At 46.4% G+C, this 21,072-nt stretch overlaps 2 protein-coding genes and 1 long non-coding RNA gene across 3 annotated transcripts in view; all 3 read right to left on the minus strand.

The window, feature by feature from the left end:
* Positions 1 to 21,072, minus strand: part of LOC132473960 (uncharacterized) — a 206,532-nt gene that overhangs the window by 179,928 nt on the left and 5,532 nt on the right. The gene's annotated exons all lie outside the window — the stretch shown is intronic.
* Positions 1,044 to 1,904, minus strand: LOC132474748 (uncharacterized). The gene is made up of 2 exons (XR_009529718.1): positions 1,496 to 1,904; positions 1,044 to 1,420 (listed from the first exon to the last, which is right to left on the minus strand). It is a non-coding gene; the product is annotated as an uncharacterized LOC132474748 (long non-coding RNA).
* On the minus strand, positions 13,787 to 15,454 carry LOC132473965 (caspase a-like). Its single transcript, XM_060074370.1, has 4 exons — positions 15,090 to 15,454; positions 14,772 to 15,006; positions 14,454 to 14,639; positions 13,787 to 14,295 (listed from the first exon to the last, which is right to left on the minus strand). Exons 1-4 carry the CDS (start codon positions 15,228 to 15,230, stop codon positions 14,159 to 14,161), a joined length of 699 nt encoding a protein of 232 aa, XP_059930353.1. The 5' UTR covers positions 15,231 to 15,454; the 3' UTR covers positions 13,787 to 14,158.

Here is a 21,072-nt window from a genome sequence, read left to right on the forward strand (position 1 = left end):
CTCTAACAATGTCTCCCCGTCCTGCTGCTTCCTGGAGAAGAAAGATTGCTGCAGGGTCACATATGAATGTACACAGCCATAAAGCTCAGTCAAGATGGTCAAAACCTCGTCAGGATCCTCCCTCTCCACACGGGGGCGATACTTTATCTCTTCTCTGGCCTCCCCTTCTAGGTGGTCAAAGATGAAGAAAGCCTGATCACGAACAGACAGGTGGCGGGCACGCATACACACCTGTAGCTCCTCTTTCCACTCAGCTATGCCTACACCTGTTCTGCCATTGAACATGGGACATCTACGATCTCTAGGTATGACAACCAGCCGTTCAGTGACCCTGGAGCTGGCACCAGCAGCTGGAGCAACAGGAGCGGGGTCAGCCCTACTGGGACCGGCCTGGGAAGCATCTCTTGCTCGAGACAGCTGCTCGTTATCTGCTCTAAGCTGTGCCACTAGCTCTCTGAGCTGCTGCAGTTCCTCCTCCATAGCAACCGCAGAAACCACACTCACCAACTCAAAATGGAGACCTGATTTTACCAACTGGCAAAAAGGAAAGAAACAAACAAAAGATATGCTGCCGCTCCGTCTTCACCACTGCCTCAACACACCACCACTTAATCCAACAAAAGCAAAAAGGGAAAGAAAAAAAAAAAAAACTCAAACTAATAACACAAATGAAAGTCACGTCTCTGTCCTCTAACAGTGCATCCTGCCGACAACGCCAACTTGTGGCGAAATGGAGAGAAGGGGGGGGGAAAGTTGCTCGACAACGCCACCTGGGGAATTGCACCCCAGGAAATACAACCTTGGCCCTGTACTTTGGCCAACCAGAGGTCACACAGATTCGTTGCACGTTTTGTATAAAGGACGAGAGACGGACTTACAAAAGATATAATTTTATTTATTTACGGTAAGCAGAATTAAAAGAGCTCAGGGATCTCAACAACCACTGAAGTGTCAAGTCAAAACCCCAAAGTAGAAATAATAAGAAAATATTGATATGCTTAACCCCAAATGGGTCAACAAAACGCAACACAAAAATATATGTATGTATAGGATTTAACCCAAACAAATAAACTAAAGAACACAAACACAAAAAGATGAAAGGAAAAGCAGACAATTAACCAAACCGATAAGAGTTGTGGTGGGACTGAAATCTTAGCGCTGCGTGGGAATGCAACCGCCACATCGGACTGTGTGGAAAAAGGCAACGGTGCCGGAGCAGCCGAAGATGATGAAGACGACGGAGTGGATGGAGAAGACGGAGCGGATGGCGAAGACAGAGCGGCCGCCCCAGGACCGGAGGCCGTGGATGGTTTACGTTTGGGATCGCCAGGTGTAGGCTACGTCACAGAGCCGTGCAGGGCAGCTTCACCAGAGCACAGGAGGAGGAAGAAAAGCAAAAGCACCGCTGCGGCTCCAACAGCTACAGCAGGACAGAGAGCAGACGGCTAAGCACAAAGCTAACACAACCAGCAGGTTAACAAAAGAGCACGCTTACCCGAACGAAGAGAGCTTTACGCCCCCGAAACTGATGACCGGCTGCGGCAACAGTACAGAGCGGATGCCACACTCCCCTCACTCTTCACAATGCCGCCCCCGAACAACACGGCCAACAACGCTGGAAAGTTACAAAAACACTCGCGATCACTGGGCACCTGCTTGTCATCATAAAGTTGCACGAAAGTAGCGTCATGCCTACTCACCTTCAAGTGACTGAAGCACGCCACACCAACCGACAACAAACCAACAACTAACAGACGCCACACCGAGTCTTCGCCACGAGTGCCAGGCAGCAGTGTGCGCGCCAGAGAAGGCGCAGCACTTATACAGGTGAAACCACTCTGCAATCTGCCCACCAGAAATCACCTGAGTGGAGGAGGAGCAACACTCAACCTGCCACATATAGATCGAATTTCATTCCTGGTAAATATTTTGACAACACGTAGCAGTATAAAATAACACTATTTCGTATCGTAGGCCCATTACTTTTGTCCAAAGGTAAAACATTGTAAATGTAGTTCTACCAGAAACAGGCTTCCTACTGATAGTTTTATTAATAAAGCCAACACAAGCAGCAACATGTTAATATGAACAACACTGCGTTAAGCGTTATGCAATCTGAAAAGTCCCAAAACAGAGTTGACATAGTTAATTCATGCGATGAGGTGAGGGGATGAACGTAGAATACAGGAGTGAAGTCACATCAGAAGTCTACAGAACACAAGGACAGTGATTCTGAACTGAGTGTATATTTAGTAATTTTCCATTTCAATACTACAGTATAGACCAACCACTTTAGAAGGCCCAAAAACTTTGGCGACAGTTATCATTTGCATTACTTCGAAAACTTTGAAAAAAGGTAGTTTTATGACAATCATGGCTTACCTGCCATAGCTGTGGGTCCACGTAGCCTTCGTGTATGCACACCTGATACCGACCAACAGGTTTATATTAAGATTGTGGACACACAATGTAGCCTAACCCACTCAGCCTCTCCGCCTACCTGGCAGTTATGAATCTCATTTCAACACTGATTAAGATGTTGACAACAGGCAGTGGCGATTTCAGAACATTTTTTGGGCTGCTCAAGCACACCTACATTTTATATCAAATATAATTATATTATAGCCTACAATATTTTCCACTATAATTAGGAGTGAGTAGGAAGTGAATTGTTGAAACGTTGGATGGAAGTTGCATGGACTTCAAATGTAGAATGCATTTTTCAAGTCTCAACACAGACTCTTCAAAACTTTCTAAGCGGGGTTTGAACTGGATTACTGCCACTCCTGAAAAAGTAATGGCTTGTTTATTGCTCTAATGCCATACAGGCCATACTTGTTCAGCAAATCTGACTCACGCATTATTTTTGTTATAACAGCCATAGAACTGTTTTTTAGTCGGAGATCGGCTTTGGATATGCCAGTCTAAATGAATATCCCCAAACGACAATAATTAATGGTTGGATCTCAGGAGATGATAGGATAAAGAAGCCTGTAACTGTCTCAGAGACAGTCTGGACATTACAGAGATTATAAATATGTATTAACAGTATTTGTTTAATTCATGATTTTATTATTTGTTGAATTCATGGATTTATTCTTTGGTTAAAAAGGATTTAAGTTGTACTGTTAAAAAGAGATATTGTGTCATTGCTACTACTTCCCCTTTTTGTATTAAGAGTTTGTTTAAATATGGGGTCCTATCCCAGGGAATTATGGGAAAAGCGCCATCAGAGATATAAAACCAGTCACGGACTCATGGGTTTTCAGAAGAAGATGGACTCTGGTGGATTTAATGATTAGTTTCCGTGACCCAGTTCGCGTGATTGAGTTCGCCACGAGGAGTCGTTCGCGAATCGTTCGTTCGTTCAGTCGAGTTTCCGGTAGCACTAACTCCACTGAGTCTGACTGACTCAGCTGAGAACCGTGCAATGGGGTTCCATGATGCGATTTACCGCTACCGTGAAAAGTTGTATCTTCGAGTTGCGCGCGCAGGTACGCGCGCGCCCCGTGGGCCGCTGCGTGCAAATGCCAGGGCCTTTTTTTGCTCCCAGTCCGTCACTGGATACGAAAGACGTGAATCAGAGGCAAAAAGTCCACTTTACTTGACAGCGGTCATATGCACACACAGCCGTGATCACCAGCGTTATACATTAGGCTATCCCTTACATAGGCCTATTTACAGGAGCATCTATAGTTTTTCTTTTGTCTTTTTGAGACCCCCACAGAGATGGAATGATAACTCGAACCCTGGTTCTTTCACATGGTGTGTGCTTGGCGGGCAGCACATCTATAGCACTCATCGAGGCTGGACCAGCTGATCAGGCAGGCCGGCTCTGGTCGGGAGGAAGTGGACTCTGGTGACAGTGGCAGAGCGGAGAACATCCAACAAACTGCTCGCTATCCTGGACAATGTCAGCCAAAAGTGCACATTACCCCCCCCCCCCCCCCCCCCCCCCCTCAACAATCCAGTGCAGGGGGGTCCATCAGTACCTATTGTATAGGGGCCCAGGATTTGGTGCAACAGCCCTGTGTGTGTGTGTGTGTGTGTGTGTGTGTGTGTGTGTGTGTGTGTGTGTGTGTGTGTGTGTGTGTGTGTGTGTGTGTGTGTGTGTGTGTGAGAGAGAGAGCAGGCTGTAAAACAGTCTAGCTGCTAAATTTCGGCTACAGACGCTCAGTATTGAAAGACTGATGCTAATTATGTTGGCAACATTCTCTAACAGCAATCAAGTTGTCCTTGTTTGTGTCAAACAAGTTGTGAATTTGTTGTAACATCAAAACAGGGGATGACTTTTTACTTTGTGCTGATGTTTCCAGCTCCCGTGGTTTCCGTTGTGTTTACAACGAAACATTCAGAAGAATCACGTGAACGATTCAAGAATAACTATGCTTTTTCATTGGTTGTTGCGTTAAATCTAACCCAGATTCAGAAGTGCTATTTTCTGATTGGCTATTATCAGTGGTTGAGTTGTAAAATAAGCCAGGGGGGATGTTGGATTTGAACTTTTAGGGACAGATCATTTGTGCTGGTGAAAGCGCATATTTATAATTATTATTATTATTATTATTATTATTATAATAATAATAATGTTATTATATATTTGTTGGGATAAAATAAGAGCAATGACGACTTTCACCGCTCTTATTTTATAAAACTGATTACTGATTACAACGAAAGTCGCCAGCAGGGGGTGCATTTTTCAAACTACACTTGGACCATCCAAGCAGACCATTCAAATACATTGAAGGACTCTTGGGGCATGTTAATGCAATAGCTAATTTGGGGGGAATTCAGTTGAACTAAGTAATTTAATTTGACATAATGTAAGTTACCCAACGTCGTGTAGGATGCCCTCTTGTCTACTTTCAAGACTCCAGAAAGTAGAGTTTGCTTGGATGGTCCCAGTGTAGTTTGATAAATGCACCCCCTGCCGGCGACTTTCATTGGTTAATGCTGCAATTTTGTCCCGCTCACGGACGCTCTGCCTCACGCCTCGTGCCCACTGCACCGTCAGTCAACGGACGTGGGAAGGCGTGGCTGACGGATGGGGGAGTAGTCTTTGCAGAGGCAACCGTCAGCCAATCAAATCGCTTCGCCGGGTTCTTCCCGCTTCTTCCTGCTTGTTGCGAGGCAAGATGACCCGCTTTCCCGCTTTCCAGTATCGTCAGAGCCCGAGTCGCGTCACAGTGCTTAAATTTGCATACGCGATCTGATTGGATGACGGATCCGTCGCTGCCGAAAAAGTTGAACATTTTTCAACTTTTTGACGGTGGCGAACGCTCCAAGTCAACGGACGGATCCACAATGCATTGCGCGACCGTCCCCATTCAAAGTCAATGGGCAACGGACAACTGACGGAGGTAGTGGGCACGGGGCGTCATACGGATACAAATCACTTTTGCTAAACATTTGCCACCTAGACTTGTTGCAAAACAGCTGAGACTTGCAGGAGCAGATTCGAGCAGTTATAACGATGGACTTGTGCTCGCTCATTAAAATGCTGAAGCAACATAGATAGCGTTCGATATCATTTTATTTGTGAGGAAATTTTTCACAGATGTGCAACTTCTGATGCAATAGTTCAAAATTTGGGTTTACGAATGCACACATTTTGGTCATGCTCTCAGATTATGAAACACGGGTGTGCCGTGTGCGAATGTATTTTGCGCTGCAATGATTGTAGCAAAAGGATTTGTGCACCTGTAACACAGACTTGCATACTCGTAGACCCTATTTTGTGTTTACAATGGTAGAAAAAATATTTACGACTTCAAATGTAGGCTACTGTTACACATTTGTGACTTAAGAACATGCAAAATAAATATATAGGCCTACGACTTCAAATTTACTGTGACTAGTGTACGCATTCAAAATCTGCAGTTACAGGTGCCAAAGATTTTTGCTACAATAATACCTTCATAAGTTTAGTTGAAACTTAAAGCTACAATTCATGGTTTATATATAATGTTTGTGACTTAGCAGTGATTGGTGACTGGTTTTGTATTCAGCACTGGCCTGAATGAAAGGACAGTAGCAACCCAATGAACTGTGTACACACACACACACACACACAGGGCCGTTGCACCAAATCCTGGGCCCTGTATACAAGAGGTACTGATGGCCCCCCCCCCCCCCCCCCCTGCGCTGAATTGTTGACAGGGGGGGGGGGGGGTAGAGAACAATTGTTGACGGGGGGGACGTGGCCGTGTGCGACTCCTAACACTATGGGCTGGTGGATAATTCAAGGAAAATATAAAAAAATAACAATAATAAAAATATATATATATATTGCCGTGGGCCCCCCCTCTGCCTTGGGGCCCCCCAGGACTGCCTCACTTTCCCCCGCAGTCCGTCGACACACACACACACACACACAGTAAGAGCCAACTTCCCCTATGCGTCACATTATAAATGTATTAGATGCAGCATCAAGCCAGACAACCATTCATTAAACGATGTCCTCATCCTCATTTAACCCTCCAACCACATTGGTCAGCCAACTATCGGGCTGATCTTGCGTTCAGCACAGCCACAGCGCTTGGTTTGTGTTACTTGGACAGGGTCTGCCAAAGCTAGCTCAGAGTAAACACATCCATCAAGCTACCATCAGCCTGCATTATTGAACTCCATGAGTCCAGGTGTATCAACTCCCATTCGGCCTGGCTATAAATGCACGTTTAATGTATCACGATTAGTGCTGTCAAGCGATTAAAATATTTATTAATGTCACATTTAACTCGTGATTAATCACACATTTTTTTCTATTCTAAACATACCTTGATTTCGTGCTGCTAGCCATTTAGAGAGTGTTGAAAAGCACAGTAATAAAATATGTTTGGCAAGATGTATATAAAAAGAGAGACCCGTAGTGAATTCAACCCAGTTCACTTGACATCGGGTAGGTGCATGACAGTGGTAGGCCTACCGTAAAACTTCAATAGCCCAGGCTTTTATTTGTTTCAATCACTGAACTTTCTAACAAAACTCTTGCTCAGAAAAGATGGGAAACACTATTATTTAAACCAGTCTGAATATTCCTACCATACGTAGGCCTATACACATTACCAGGCTATCAATAACGCCTACACGCGCACACACACACACACACACACACACACACACGGTGGCGGAGTGGTAATCGGGAGAGTTGGGAGAGTTCCCGCTGGGCCGTTAACGTTTCGGGGCTGTCGGGCTGACTACTGCGGGATAACAATATGGCGTTTATAAAAGTTCCTTGCAGTGCTGTCTGGCAGCCTGAGCTGTATGTCCGTCCACCTTTCGAACTGGTGCTGGTTAAAGTGGTGTTTAAAGGGTTAGGGCAGTGGTTCTCAACCTTTTTTGAGCAAACGCCCCCCTGACCTTACCCTGATCCTCTGGGACAACAAAATTTGATATTTTTTTCTTGCTATCGGCCATGTTTGATTGTGTTGTGTTGGTTATTGAACTGTTAACCCGCAAACTTGGGTTATGTTTATCAGCGTTACTATAGAGATGATGACGATAGCTGATGTAACGGGAGTCCGGGCGTGTGCAGGACCGAACCGCGCTGTATTATCACTGTTCCACTGCGCATAGACAGTAAAAAGTAGCTGAGACGGTAGAGGGGTTGGAAACCAATAAATGAAAGTAGGCTATTTATTTCAGGTAGCCTATTTTTTTCACCCAAAAAAAATAACAATGAAAGTTTAAAATCCCCCCCCAAAAAATGGAATCACGTTCCCAGCGCCCCCCTAGGTTGTGCGAACGCCCCCCAGGGGGCGGTACCACCCCCGTTGAGAAACCATGGGTTAGGATATGTATTATGAAAACAGCCCTTTTCCTTGGATTTGGGGTGTTGTTGTGGGTAGATGGTGCTCCCACACGCATACAAACTTTGAAATAAGTCTGTTGATTTTTTGAGTGAGATATGCATTTCTGGAAGCAGCCCGCCTCCAGCTACCAAACAAGCGAGACAGTTTCGGCGCCCCCTCCTACGTAGGAAGGGGGCACATTTGCATATTATCTCCCACTTGCCCACTCCCCTCCATTCAGAGCAGCGGACGAGCAGCTCCGGCGGGGGGAACTCGGTGCTAGCCCTGCAGCTACGCTCCGGGAGTGCAATCCCTTTCTCTGGCGCCGAGCTCATCCCGCCGGAGCTGCCGCCGAAGGGAAGTCGGGAGGAGGAGACATATGGAGTAGAAAGGGATTGTATTCCCAGAGCTGAGCTGCCGGACTGCCGCCGAGCTACCCCAGCCAGAGCTGCTCGTCCGCTGGAGCTGCTAGTCCGCTGGAGCTGCCACCTAGCTTCGGCGCCAGTTCAGCTCCCAGAGTACACCGCCCGAGCTGCCGGACTGCGGCCGGACGGCTTTGACGGCGGCCGGCAGCTCCGGCGCGGGGAGCTCGGAGGCAGTTCAATCCTTTTCTTCTCCATGTCGAGGTTCATGGACTTCAGAGAGTCAATGCCAAAGTTCCTTCCCCCCAATTCTTCTCAACCATGGCCGGTCTTTACTTGTGGAAGTACCAGAGACGTCAGGGACAGTCTTTATTATTCATAATATCATCTGAGGCGCACATAGCTTTTGGCTGTGATATTAGATCGATTATAAAAATACCCGTATATAATATTATTATTATGTTATATTATATAATATAATATAGATATAGAGCTCCAGGAGTCAGCAAACGGCAACAATCCCTTTGCCTCCATGCTGTGGTTCAGTCTGACAGCTCATTGGTCAATGGGCAGCAGCTCATTTGCATCAACGCTACAGACACCAGAAACAGCGCATTCTGAAGGGACTGAAACAGAGGGGTATAGCGATAGACGATTTTTTTTTTTCCTAAAAGCTATTTCCAGCAAACAGCTTCAAAAACATGTTTTCTGGAACTCAAATACTATGTTTACTTGTTGGGAAAACACCATAATATGTCTCCTTTAATAAAAACTCAGTTCTCAGTACTCCGTCTTCGACTCCCGTCTTGCAGCACTACACTGGTGACCCCGACGTAGGTCTCGCTTAAGTTTCAGGGACCAAAATGAACATGGCAAATAACGCTTTTATCACGTTGCCGGAGTTCTGGGAGTTTTCACAGACGGCGTGGTTGGCGCAGACGGAGGTGCAATTTGCTATTCGTGACGTCACAGACGACACCGCGCGCTATTACCACGTCGGGTCGGCGCTGGGGAGATCCACTGCGACCCGGGCAACGAGTTTCATAGCAAATCCCCCGAGTCAGGGGAAATACAGAGACCTCAATGCCTTCCTGTCTAAGACTTTTGAGCTGTCACTGTCACTGTTGCGGGCTATTCGAGGCCTCAGGGACAGCTTACCCTCCGAGCATATTGAGATGATGCTCAACCTGCTGGGTACGGAGGAGCCTAACGTCCCCATCATGGAGCTGTTCCTCCAACACATGCCACCACAGGTCCAGACGGCGCTCGCGGGCACGAGGATTACCGAGCCACACGCGTTGGCAGAAGAAGCCGAACGGTTTTTCCTGCCCCAACAAGCAGTGCCAACCCCTCGGATAATGACAGGCTAGCTAACAGAACCCTGGTTGCCGCCGAAGGCCGTGCCAGCACAGGTATGTGCTATTTTCACGCACTAAAGCAAAGAGGTGCCGGTCCCCGTGCAACTTCAAACCGACGGGAAACGCCAAGGCTTGCGCTCATTAGTGGCCGTGAGTGCAGGCACATCAACCCGGCTATTGTTCATCAGGGACACGCTCTCCGGCCGCGAGTTTCTTTGCGACACCGGCGCTCAGAGGAGCGTCCTGGCGGCTACGGTGGAGGACCCGCGCCTGGCGGCCACGGTCCGCAGTTGAAGTCCGCTAACGACACCCCCATTCGCACGTATGGCACAAAGACTGCGGACCTGTTGCTTTGGTGGCCAGCGATTCAAGTGGGATTTTGTCACGGCCGACATCTCCTTTTCCCTCCTCGGCGCGGATTTCCTTTGGGCGCACAATCTGCTGGTGGGCGTCAAAAACAACCGCCTGGTGGACGCACAGACGTTTTCCTTGTTTGCATGTGCCCGCAGTGAAGCAGCATACAGCGGGCTCTCCAGCTCCCTCTCAGAGGGGGACGAATATCAACGCCTTCTCAGGGAGTTTCCCGGTTTAACCCAACCTACCTTTTCCGTGGTCACGGCAAGTAGAGCATCAAATAGGCACTAAGGGCCCACCCGTCTATACTAGAGCCCGACGACATAGCCCCTGGGCCTCACCCCTCAGCATCGTTCCCAAGCCAGACGGCGGGTGGCGACCCTGTGGAGATTACCGCCGCCTGAACGACTCTACCACACCCGACCACTACCCAATCCCGCACATCCAGGACTTGTCAGCACACCTGGCAGGCAAGCGGGTCTTCTCGAAGGGGGACATGGAGCGCGGTAACCACCAGGTGCCAGTGCATCCCTCGGACATTGCCCAGATGGCAGTAGTGACACCTTTCGGGTTATTTGAATTCCTACATATGCTGTTCGGACTCAAAAACACTGCTCAGACCTTCCAGCGACTAATGAACTCGGCGCTCAGGGAGATGCCCTTCGTTTCAGTGTATTTGGATGACATCCTGGTCACCAGCTCCTCCGAAAAGGAGCATTAGAGACACCTACGCGACCTCTTCATGAGGCTCGACCAACACAGACTGATCATCAACCCGGCGAAGTGCCTGTTCGGGTTGTCCTCCATCCACTTCCTGGGGCATCTCATCAACAAAGATGGGGCTGCCCCTCTCTCGTCGAAAGTAGAGGCAATTTCTGCTTTCCCCCGCCCGCACACAGCTCGGGCGCACCGGGAATTCCTAGGGATGGTGACATTTTACCACCGTTTCATTCGCCAGGCAGCTCAAGTCATGCGCCCGCTGTATGAGGCCCTCAAGGACAAGTCCCCCGGCCAGGCTGTCGACTGGACGGCGGAGAGGGAGAATGCGTTCGAGTCCACGAAGACCGCCCTGGGCCAAGCCGCCATGTTGGCCCATCCGTTGCATAATGCCCCCATCGCCATCACCCCCAACGCGTCTGACTACACGGTCGGCGCGGTGCACGAGCGATGGGTCGATGGTGCCTGGCAGCCGCTCGCCTTTTTGAGTCGCCAGTTGACCCCAAGGGAGCGCAAATAAAGCGCGTTCGACAGGGAACTCCTTGAAATCTGGCTGGCGATCCGCCACTTCCGGTTCCTCCTGGAAGGCCGAGAGTTTGCGGCTTTCGTGGACCACAAGCCACTAACATTTAGCATGTCCAAGGTGGCAGAACCATGGTCAGCCCGCCAGCAGCGCCATCTTTCGTACATCTCTGAGTACACCACCTGGATTACGTCCATATGAGCGCGGACTCAAGGAATTCGGATACGGGTTTGCGGCTGGAGGAGGTCGCGGTGAGCAGCTCAGACGTGAGACTATGGTGCGACGTCTCCACAGGCCAACCTCGACCGCTGGTCCTGGTGAACTGGCGCCGGCCCGTTTTTGAGGCGTTGCATGGCCTTTCCCACCCAGGGGCTTAGATTGGACGTTCGTGCTTGGGTCAGCTCATGCGTTGACTGTCAACGGTCCAAGGTGCACCGCCATATTAAGGCCCCCTTTGGAGAGTTTACTGTTCCCGAGAGGAGGTTAGACCACGTCAACATCGACCTGGTTGGACCGCTTACATCCTCTCACGGGTTTACCTACCTCTTCACCATGGTCGAAAGGACGACCCGCTGGCCTGAAGCGGTTCCCCTCTCCTCGAAGTCGGCTTCCGACGTGGTGCATGCGTTCATTGGCACGTGGGACTTGCGCTTTGGGACTCCTTCAGACCTCTCCTCAGACCGGGGCTCGCAGCTCAACTCGGAACTCTGGAACGCGGTGGTTGAGGGGTTGGAGGTCAAGCTGCACCGCACTACCGCTTATCACCCCCAGGCTAACGGCTATGGAGAACGTGTCCACCGTTCCATGAAGGCGGCCCTATGAGCCAGCTTGAAGGACGGCGAGTGGGTAGATAGGCTGCCATGGGTAATGCTCGGCCTCTGGTGCGCCCCTAAGGAGGATCTACAGTCCTCATCGGCGGAGCTGGTCTACGGGCAGGCCCTACGAGTGCCAGGGGACCTTATTCCTAACGCCTCGGTTCCCTGGTCGGCGGCCAGACAACGTTCCTCCCTCCTCGAGACTGCCAAGGTTTTCGCGCCCGTTCCCACGTCGCAACAGGGCACCCCCGCTTTCCGCATGTCCCCCGATCTGCGAGCGGTGTGCAACCCCCGCTTACTGTCGAGATTCCCTCGACCTCGTTGACCCCCGGGACCTCCAAGTTGGTGCACCGCACCGACGGGCCTGCTGCTTCCTCCGCCTCAACCCCTGTCATCCGCACGTGCCGGGGTCGGGTCGTCGCCCTTTCCCGTCGCAAGGACTTTGACAATGGGTGAATTCACCCACGGAGCTATTGGTGGGGGAGACGTGTTTAGCACAGACACTCTGACAGACGGAACGACCGTATCTGTTCAGTCCTCATTGGCTTTCGAACCTGCTGGTTTAAGTGAGGTTTGATAAAAACTCAGTTCTGGATACTCCTCCTCCGACTCCCGTCTCTCGGCACTACAATATACATATTACAAAAACAAATTGTGGGCGTGGTCATACACCAGTAGTTTCTGCCCCAATGAAATTTAGGGTCATTGTTGTGTTCATTGTGTGTGTTCATTGGTATGCGTGTGGTTGTGACTAGCCGTCGCGGTCTGTTTTGTTCAACATGTACATTCCTTCACAGATATGAAGCTTGCCGACAGGCAGGGCCGACGGACTGCGGGGACTGCGGGGACAGTTGTGGGGGGGCCCAAGGCAGAGAGGGGGCCCATGAAAAAAATAAAAAAATAAAAATAAATTACCCATCGGCCACGTCTGCCCCCCCCCCCCCCCCCCCGCCCGTCAACAATCGCTCCACCCCCCCCCCCCGGTCAACAATCGCTCCATACCCCCCCCCCCCCGTCAACAATTTAGCGCAGGGGGGTCCATCAGTACCAATAGTATAGGGGCCCAGGATTTGGTGCAACGGCCCTTCAAAATAAATAGAAAAATATGTTATAGCTTATCTATAGTTTAGCTATAAAGGTTGTAATGATCATATGCACATTATCATGGGGACGTGTGTCCATCATCTGTTCTTATTTATTCTGGTCTCAGAAAAACAACACAGATTTTGTGCATCACTCTCCATTTAATTGTTATAAAATAAACATAACGACTAGGGATGCACCGAATATTCGGCCGCCGAACATGTTCGGCCGAAAATGGCCAAAAACATAATGTTCGGTTTCGGTCGAAGGAGTAAAAAGGCAGAACATAATACGCCAAACATTTTTATTTATTTATTAAAAAATAAATAATAATAATAATAATAACTGTACTCATTTATTCAAAGGTATATTGTTCTTAAATTCTTGCTATAATGTCTGCTCTGGAATGTTAGAAAACGTTCAGTATTAAATAAATATTTTGTATCAAATTTGTAATTGAATTTTTTTTATAGAAAAGCAAGACAAAAAAAGTTTATAAAGGACATTTAGTTGTTTGATTTATGCAATGGTGAAAAATGTAAGCAAAATGAATGAAAAACATTAAAAGACACATTTGGTATTCGGTTTCGGCCTTCGGCCAACTGTTTCAGTATATTCGGTTTCAGTTTCGGCCAAGAATTTTCATTTTGGTGCATCCCTAATAACGACCGTTATGAAATGGATCGAAACACATCGTGTTAAGTATAATGCCATGTATATCTAATATTACAATCCACTTACAAACAAAAATCAAAAAACAAAAAATCATCTTTACTGTGTTATGCATTATACTCCACTATATTTCAAGATTATCAAGATTATAATTAGTTCGCTTTCCTGAAACCACTTTACGAGTGTAAAGTGTTCAAACCATTTCCCATCGGTCATCGTGGAGCCTGATTCTAAAGTCTGGGGAAGAGATAAAAATCTTTGGTTAAGGTGCATCGGTCTTTGACAGGCATCTGTCTTTTACTTGCTGAAGGAGGCTCATCTTCAAAACGCTTCAGGACCTGTGGGATGGAGAGCACACGCTAGGATGAAACAACCACATGCTGTTGGTCGTGGTCAGCTCTATCTGGATGGACGGGAATGTGAGGCTGTCCATCAAACATCCAGACGTCCGCATGAGAGAAGGACACTCACTCCGCACACCAGCCTAACGAGAACGATCTGGGTGACTTGCCCTTTTGAAGAGATTTTCGATGTGGTCCTTGCGTGAGTGGAGGTTGAAGATCTCCACAAGGTGTTGGATGAAATAAGAACCTTGCTGTCGATCTCTATACGACAACGTGTCTGCAGAATAGAGTGAAAATATAATTAGAAGTCGTTGATCAGAGAAGGGTGTTCATTTGCAAGTCCTAATTCCAACAGTTCCAGTTGTTTTGTATCCTCAACCTATTCTGTAATGAAGACTAAACTTTATCAGCACAGACAAAAATAAATCAACTCACCGGCGGTGCAGGACAGAAGTGAAACAAAGTCTTTTTCTATGTGCACCCTGTGAATAGCATCCTCCTCGATGTCTGCATCCACTTCTTCTGCCAGGTGAGGTGGGAGGGCCGCATCCACCTGCACTACCGGGGCCTGCTCTGGGACAGACCCAGGCCCATCCGTGACTATCGCAGAGCCATCTTTATCTGGAAGAGAATACAGTGAACGGAGTAGACCAGTAATTCACTACAGGTTTCGGGAATCATTTAAAACGTAATATGGTAGAACAGGTTTATGATTATGGTATGTTCAAATCGAAAAAGGAACCCCAAGCACACCTCCTCTGCAGGCTTGGATGATGATGACTTTGGGTTTGCCTTCTAGTAGTGGACAATGAGCCGAATCCAAGTGTTTGAAGATATTGTCAATGGGGAACTGGTCGGGGACTCCTTCGCAGTGATGGACGCCTGAAATGGCTCCCTTCACCCCATGGGACATGATGACCACAAAGACAGAGTCTGTCGCGGCCAGAAGGGGGTCTTTAGAAAACCTTTTGACGGCCTTGTCCATCTCCTGTGGGAGAACATGAATCAGTCAACGACGCTCATCGCAGGACCACAGATAAGATGATATCTCATGTGTGAGGCCCACCGTACCGCTCCTCTGAGGTCTCTGTGTTTCTCCACGTTGTATCCCAGTGAGATCAGCAGTTTGCTCATATCCTCCTCGTCTTTCTCAGCACCATGCCGATACATCTCTTTTTTGGCAAAGCGCACATTGGTGATCAGCAGAGCCATGCGCGTCCTTGTGTCTGGGTCATTAACTTTGTATATCTGACCACATCATTCAATAGAAGAAAGGAAACAGGTGCATGACATATGACTGACACAGCATGCATTATCTTATCTGATCGTTTGATACCTTGATAGTTCACATCAAATAATATGAGCCTATGCCGATCAGAACAACCCACCAGATAACCGTTTATGGTTGGCTAAAACACATGCATGAGGCCATTGTTAGAGGAATAACAAGATATGAATGAGGAGCAGCAAGATGACGCAGCCTTTAAAGGGCAGAGGAAGGACTAACGATTGGGTCCAGATCTGCATTCTTGTCTTCAGAGGTACTGCCCTTCGTCTCTGTTGGGGAAACTTCCAGGAACAGAAAATAAAGGTTACTCGTACAATTGGTGCAAAACAAGGCATTTGGTGCAGTGTTTTACCTGACAAATTTGATCTGAATAACTGAATGCAAGTCACCTTTACACGATACTTTAACCTCCAGAGATTTATAAAATGTTTTATACCCATATTTTATTTCATGTCTCTTATCGAGGACATTTGAACTCACATTACAGGGGAATATATATGTCTCAAAACTGGATTCTGAAATAAAACCAATCCTTATCATTGTTTCAGCTTATCAATACTTCGACAAATGGTCAACAAGAGTATCTTTCATTAATATGAAGGTTTTGGCCTGATCCAACACAGGGCCGGCTCTAGTTATTTTGGTGCCCTAGGAGAGATTTGGATTCCTAAACTTTGCTGGAGCGCGTTTCTCTCATGTACCTGAACATAATACCGCCTGCACAATCCATTAATTATGTTATAAAAAGTAATAGACACGAACTGAATAGTCTGATTACCACTGGTTTAATTTTTAAATGACAATTATTTGGGCGATTGAGTGCATGCAGGTGAGTGGACGGCATCATGAGTGAGGGGCGCTGCCCTGTGAAAGCCACAATTCTAACCTCGAATCAGCAAAAAATAGGTTGATCATTCGTTATGTTTCCCCCAGACTATGATTAAAAAGCGATTAAACAGTGATTAAAAAGGCCTATTGTGATGGAAGTATTCACTTGCTTCGTCTCATGCGCTCTCATTGTCGTTTCACTTGCTCGCGCCCACTCAAAAAATCATTAGCAATAAGCACAAATGTAGAAGGAAAACAAAATTCCCCGTCATGCTCTTCGTCACGGACATGTACGCTTGTTTTACACCTCTCGTATTTGATATAAATTATAATAATGGATAAATGATATAAATTATAATAAAAATAAAACTGCACTGCCACAACTAATTAAAGCTTTGCTTTCCTCCTCTTCTCTCCATTTTCTGAATTGCGCACCTGAAGGCTTGAACCTTTCCAGTGTGGAATCCTTTGTGAACTCTGAGATGTGCCTCGCGCTTTCTGAAGTTTTTTCACCGTGCATTAAAGTTAAAATATGTTTTACTTTTGGAGGTGGTCCCAGGGCAGCCCCGCTCGTCGGCTGATTCAACATGCTCAACAATCCTACTATCCGGTTGAAACACCAACAATGAACCAAAGAACGCAACACCACAAAGATAGAGTGTACCTCTCTGTCTGCTGTTGGTCCCCAGGATCTGCTTTTTGAGTCTATGTAATAGATTTGGTGTCTCCTCGCCGTTCAAATCACCTGGGATTTGCCATAGAAAGGATTGTGTGTCATGAGTCTTATGATGCAAACCCCAAAAACTAATTCTAATTGTTTCCATTGGTTACCTTCGTCGATTGTAGCAGACCACAAAGGTTTGTCACAGTGCGAGTCCTTGAGAAAAAATTTGAAAGGAGGACGCTCCCCGAAGGCTACTTCAAAAAAGCGCTTCTCCGCTTTTTTGTTTGTGGTGACAGCTAGATTCTGTTCACACACACACAAACACACACACACACAACCACAAACACACACACACACACAGATAGATACAATACTTTCTCTTTCTGAATTGCACAAAACCCTTCATTGCAGGATTAATTACATGTAAATGAGATTAATATCTGCATAACACATACCGGGTGACCAATTACCCCTTCTGGCTCGATTGTGAGGCGGTATTCCTTATTGACTTCCAGCAGACAGGTGCTTGATTTCTCAATCTTCTTCCATTCCTTCCAGGATTTACACGCATGTTTATTAATAGACTGCTCAAACAGGAACAGGAGAGGCAGGACCAAATTATCAACGATGGCGGGAGGGAGGAAGAGTGAGACGATGGTATTAATATGCGTGATGGTTAGTTATTTTCAAGATTGCAAATCACAGAAACAGAATGACAGATGGACCCTCAAGGGAGTATATTAGCATTGTTATCTAGCCTAGTGCAGTCTAGCCTAGCCCAGTCCAGCCTATTTTACTCTCTCCCATTTGAGCCCAGTTTATCCCATCTTGGTCTACCACAGCTTAGCTCATCTTAGTCTAGTCTGTCCGTCTCTCCATGAATCTGTTTATCAACACACAGGGACTCTCGTTCCAATACTGGTTGGTCCATTTTCCTTCATCACCTTCTTCTCAGAGATGTCGTCCAAGCACAAATACACACGGAAGATGAATTGGTTGTTGGAGTATTTGTTCGGCTCCTTGTAAATCAGCACCAACGAGTGGTACTTCGCCTGCTGACTGCTCGGAATGATGGGACCCACAAGAGAAAGCGAAGACACGCGCCATTTAACATGGCTTGCCGTGAAGTCCACCGTCGACTCAATGCTGTCATTGCTGCCCTTTACATGCAGAACACTGAAGCTCAGCTCATGCTCAGATCCTGTGGAAACATTTACATAACATTATTAGAGCCTGTTGGGAAATGATGATAGCCAGTATGTACATAGACGCTCATAAGTCTCGAGAAATACATGTGAAAGTAAAACAATAAACATTATATTACAAGTGGATCCAGCAACGATTTTCTAATCCAGATTGAATTGAAAAAATAAGCAGGGGTTTTACAAAATGTGAAAACAAGAGCAATACTAAACTGGGAGCCATGGCAAGTTCCTTGGCAATAAATAAAATATAAGAAAGTGTTATTGCTTTGCCTATTTTGTATCTTTAAAATTAAAAAATTTAGGATATTTTAGGAAAATACCGAATAGTGAAATAATATATATATTAAATCGAGTTTAAAAAGTCAATATGAGCTGAGTGAGTCAGCCCAAACCAAGGAATAACTAAAATGGTTGGTCAACAAAACACTGCCAAAGCTGCCATGCACACAGAGATTCTTAGAGTATTCGGCCTATGAATCCCCTACTCTTCACAGTCAGCGTGTGTTCTTACCATCAAGGCACAGAGAGTGTGGAAAATGGAGAAACTTGAGGACAGATGGATCCTTGTCGACCACATCCACATCATAAATCGATCCAGCAGGTCTCCAGGAGTCTTTGAGGAACTCAGAGAATTCCGACCAGGACAGGACCGAGTAGCGGACCAGAGCCTGCTCCGACACTTCAAACACCAGACCTGTAGCCGAACACTCATAGGTCCCCTCGCCTTCCAGCTGTACCCTAACACACACACACACACACACACACACACACACACACACACACACACACACACACACACACACACACACACACACACACACACACACACACACACACACACACACACACACACACATTACAAGAGAATCTGTTTGTGTTGTATTATTCTGATAACCCCATGGGACTGGTGTCAGGACTGAATGTCACCCACTCAAAGCTCCACTCAGAAATCTTCGTTGGTGTAACCTTCTCATACTCAGGACTCTGTAAAAAAGCAGAAGCAAACAACAATAAAGAGCAATACTGAATTTATGCAATGTACATTTAACGTAAAGGAATATATTTGGTTGAAATTCACCTGCTGAGCTGCTTTACATTTTTCACAACGTGACTTGAAGTGCATCTCCTCTGTCAGGATAGATGATTATTGTCAGCAACAAAACTGACAGCATGTTGTCCAGTGTAAGAGTAATGTGGACATTAAGCCCTCCAATAACAGTTGGCCTCATGATACACTGGCAGGCAGCATTCCTGGTTCAGTGAACCAGGATATATTTCTTTAACCCCCAGTGATATACTTCTGTTGTCAGATCACCTCGTCATTGAGACTCAAAGCTCAATGGAAGAGTGACACTGCTCACCTTCATCCTCTTCATCATCTTCATCAATCTCAGCACTGGCATCTGGAAAAAGGACAAAACAAGAAGGGAGGGTCAGAGGGAGGTTTGGAGAAGCCTGGAGGTATGTAGCGTGAGTGAAGAACCAGAAGAACCACGACTCTTACCAGAATCAGAACTGTCCTCCTCTTCACACCTGTCAAAGACATGCTTGCTATGTCTTCTGTGAGACTCGTCCCTGTGAAAGGGGAATCAATCAAACTCTGAAATGTCTGACAGCACCTCCTCAACCAATCACGGGGAGTTTAGTTGAAACCTCAAACCATGGCTTATTTCGATGTTTATACATACCTATATGACACCTTTCCACTCTTGATAGTAAATCTGCAACAACAAGACATTTTGCAGTTAGCAGTGATTGTTTTAGTTGAGTTAATAGTTTCTGGAAGTCATTGTTTGTTACTTAGCAGTGATGGTGATTAGTTTTGTATTCAGTATTGGCCTAAATCAAAGGACAACAGTAGAAACCCTATGAACTTTATAGACACACTGTTGCATGCAGAGCAGCTTCCCCTATGCGTTCACTATCGAGGCAAACAGCATATCAGAGAAGTAATTTGAAGCATGCACGGGCAGCAGCGGAACACACGGCATGCATCACATTAGAAATGTATTTGATGCAGCATCAAGCCAGCAAACCATTCATTACATCAATGTCACCTAACACCCTAACTGGTGGCAGCGCAACTATTACACACAACACTGCCAACACACTGCTTGGCACATGCACATTGTGTGTGTGTGTGTGTGTGTGTGTGTGTGTGTGTGTGTGTGTGTGTGTGTCGGCGCATTTGACCAAAGCGACAAACAGTAATTGTTGTCAACCAAGAAGATAGAATGAGAGTAAATACAATTAATAAAATAAGCAAACTGCTTTAAGTGCTCCATTATTGAAGCAAGAGATAGAGTTTAATTTATATATATATATATATATATATATATATATATATATATATACATATATACACATATATATATATATATATATATATACATATATACACATATATATACATATATATATATCGGGGCTGTCAAGAAAATGCGGTAACACATGCGACTTAAAGCATTTCCACTGTTTTTTCACAAAGGTCTTGAGGCTTGACCTGGGTGCCCGTCGGATCTGCCAGCTTAGTGTGTCGGGTGTATGTTAAAGACCTGTTGGTGCTGCTGAAACATCTCTGTATGTATCGTCAGACCACTTCTCTTACTTTGACGCTCCAGACGGCAGCCTCCACTTTAAGTGAATGGAGCTCCTTGTTGAGCCATTGAGAGGATCTGTTAAAGGAGACTGTGAAATTCTATGGGATGTATACATATTCTTATATTTACATACTAGCTCTGGTATTTGTCACATGCTGCGAATAGCAAAATACAAATGCTGTTGTGTGCTCTGTAACCTGTGCTCTCTCTCCCACAGTTCGAGCAGAGGCTGCTGTGACATGGACAAACTCCTCTGTTCCTTACTGCCTGACGTCATGAGACCAGCAGATTGATTCCTGACATGTTCTGAATGTCATGACATGTCAGACATGCCTAAATCAATTGGAATGCATACGATAATTGTAAAAGAACATGCCGCTTAAAATTAAATCTGTGCTGCCAAGTTCCTACAAGATACCAACTGGTGCACCCTGGGTAAAATGGGCGTGTCAAGATTACTTTTGACCGT

This window comes from Gadus macrocephalus, chromosome 16 (assembly GCF_031168955.1).
Source record: "Gadus macrocephalus chromosome 16, ASM3116895v1".
NCBI lineage: Eukaryota > Metazoa > Chordata > Actinopteri > Gadiformes > Gadidae > Gadus > Gadus macrocephalus.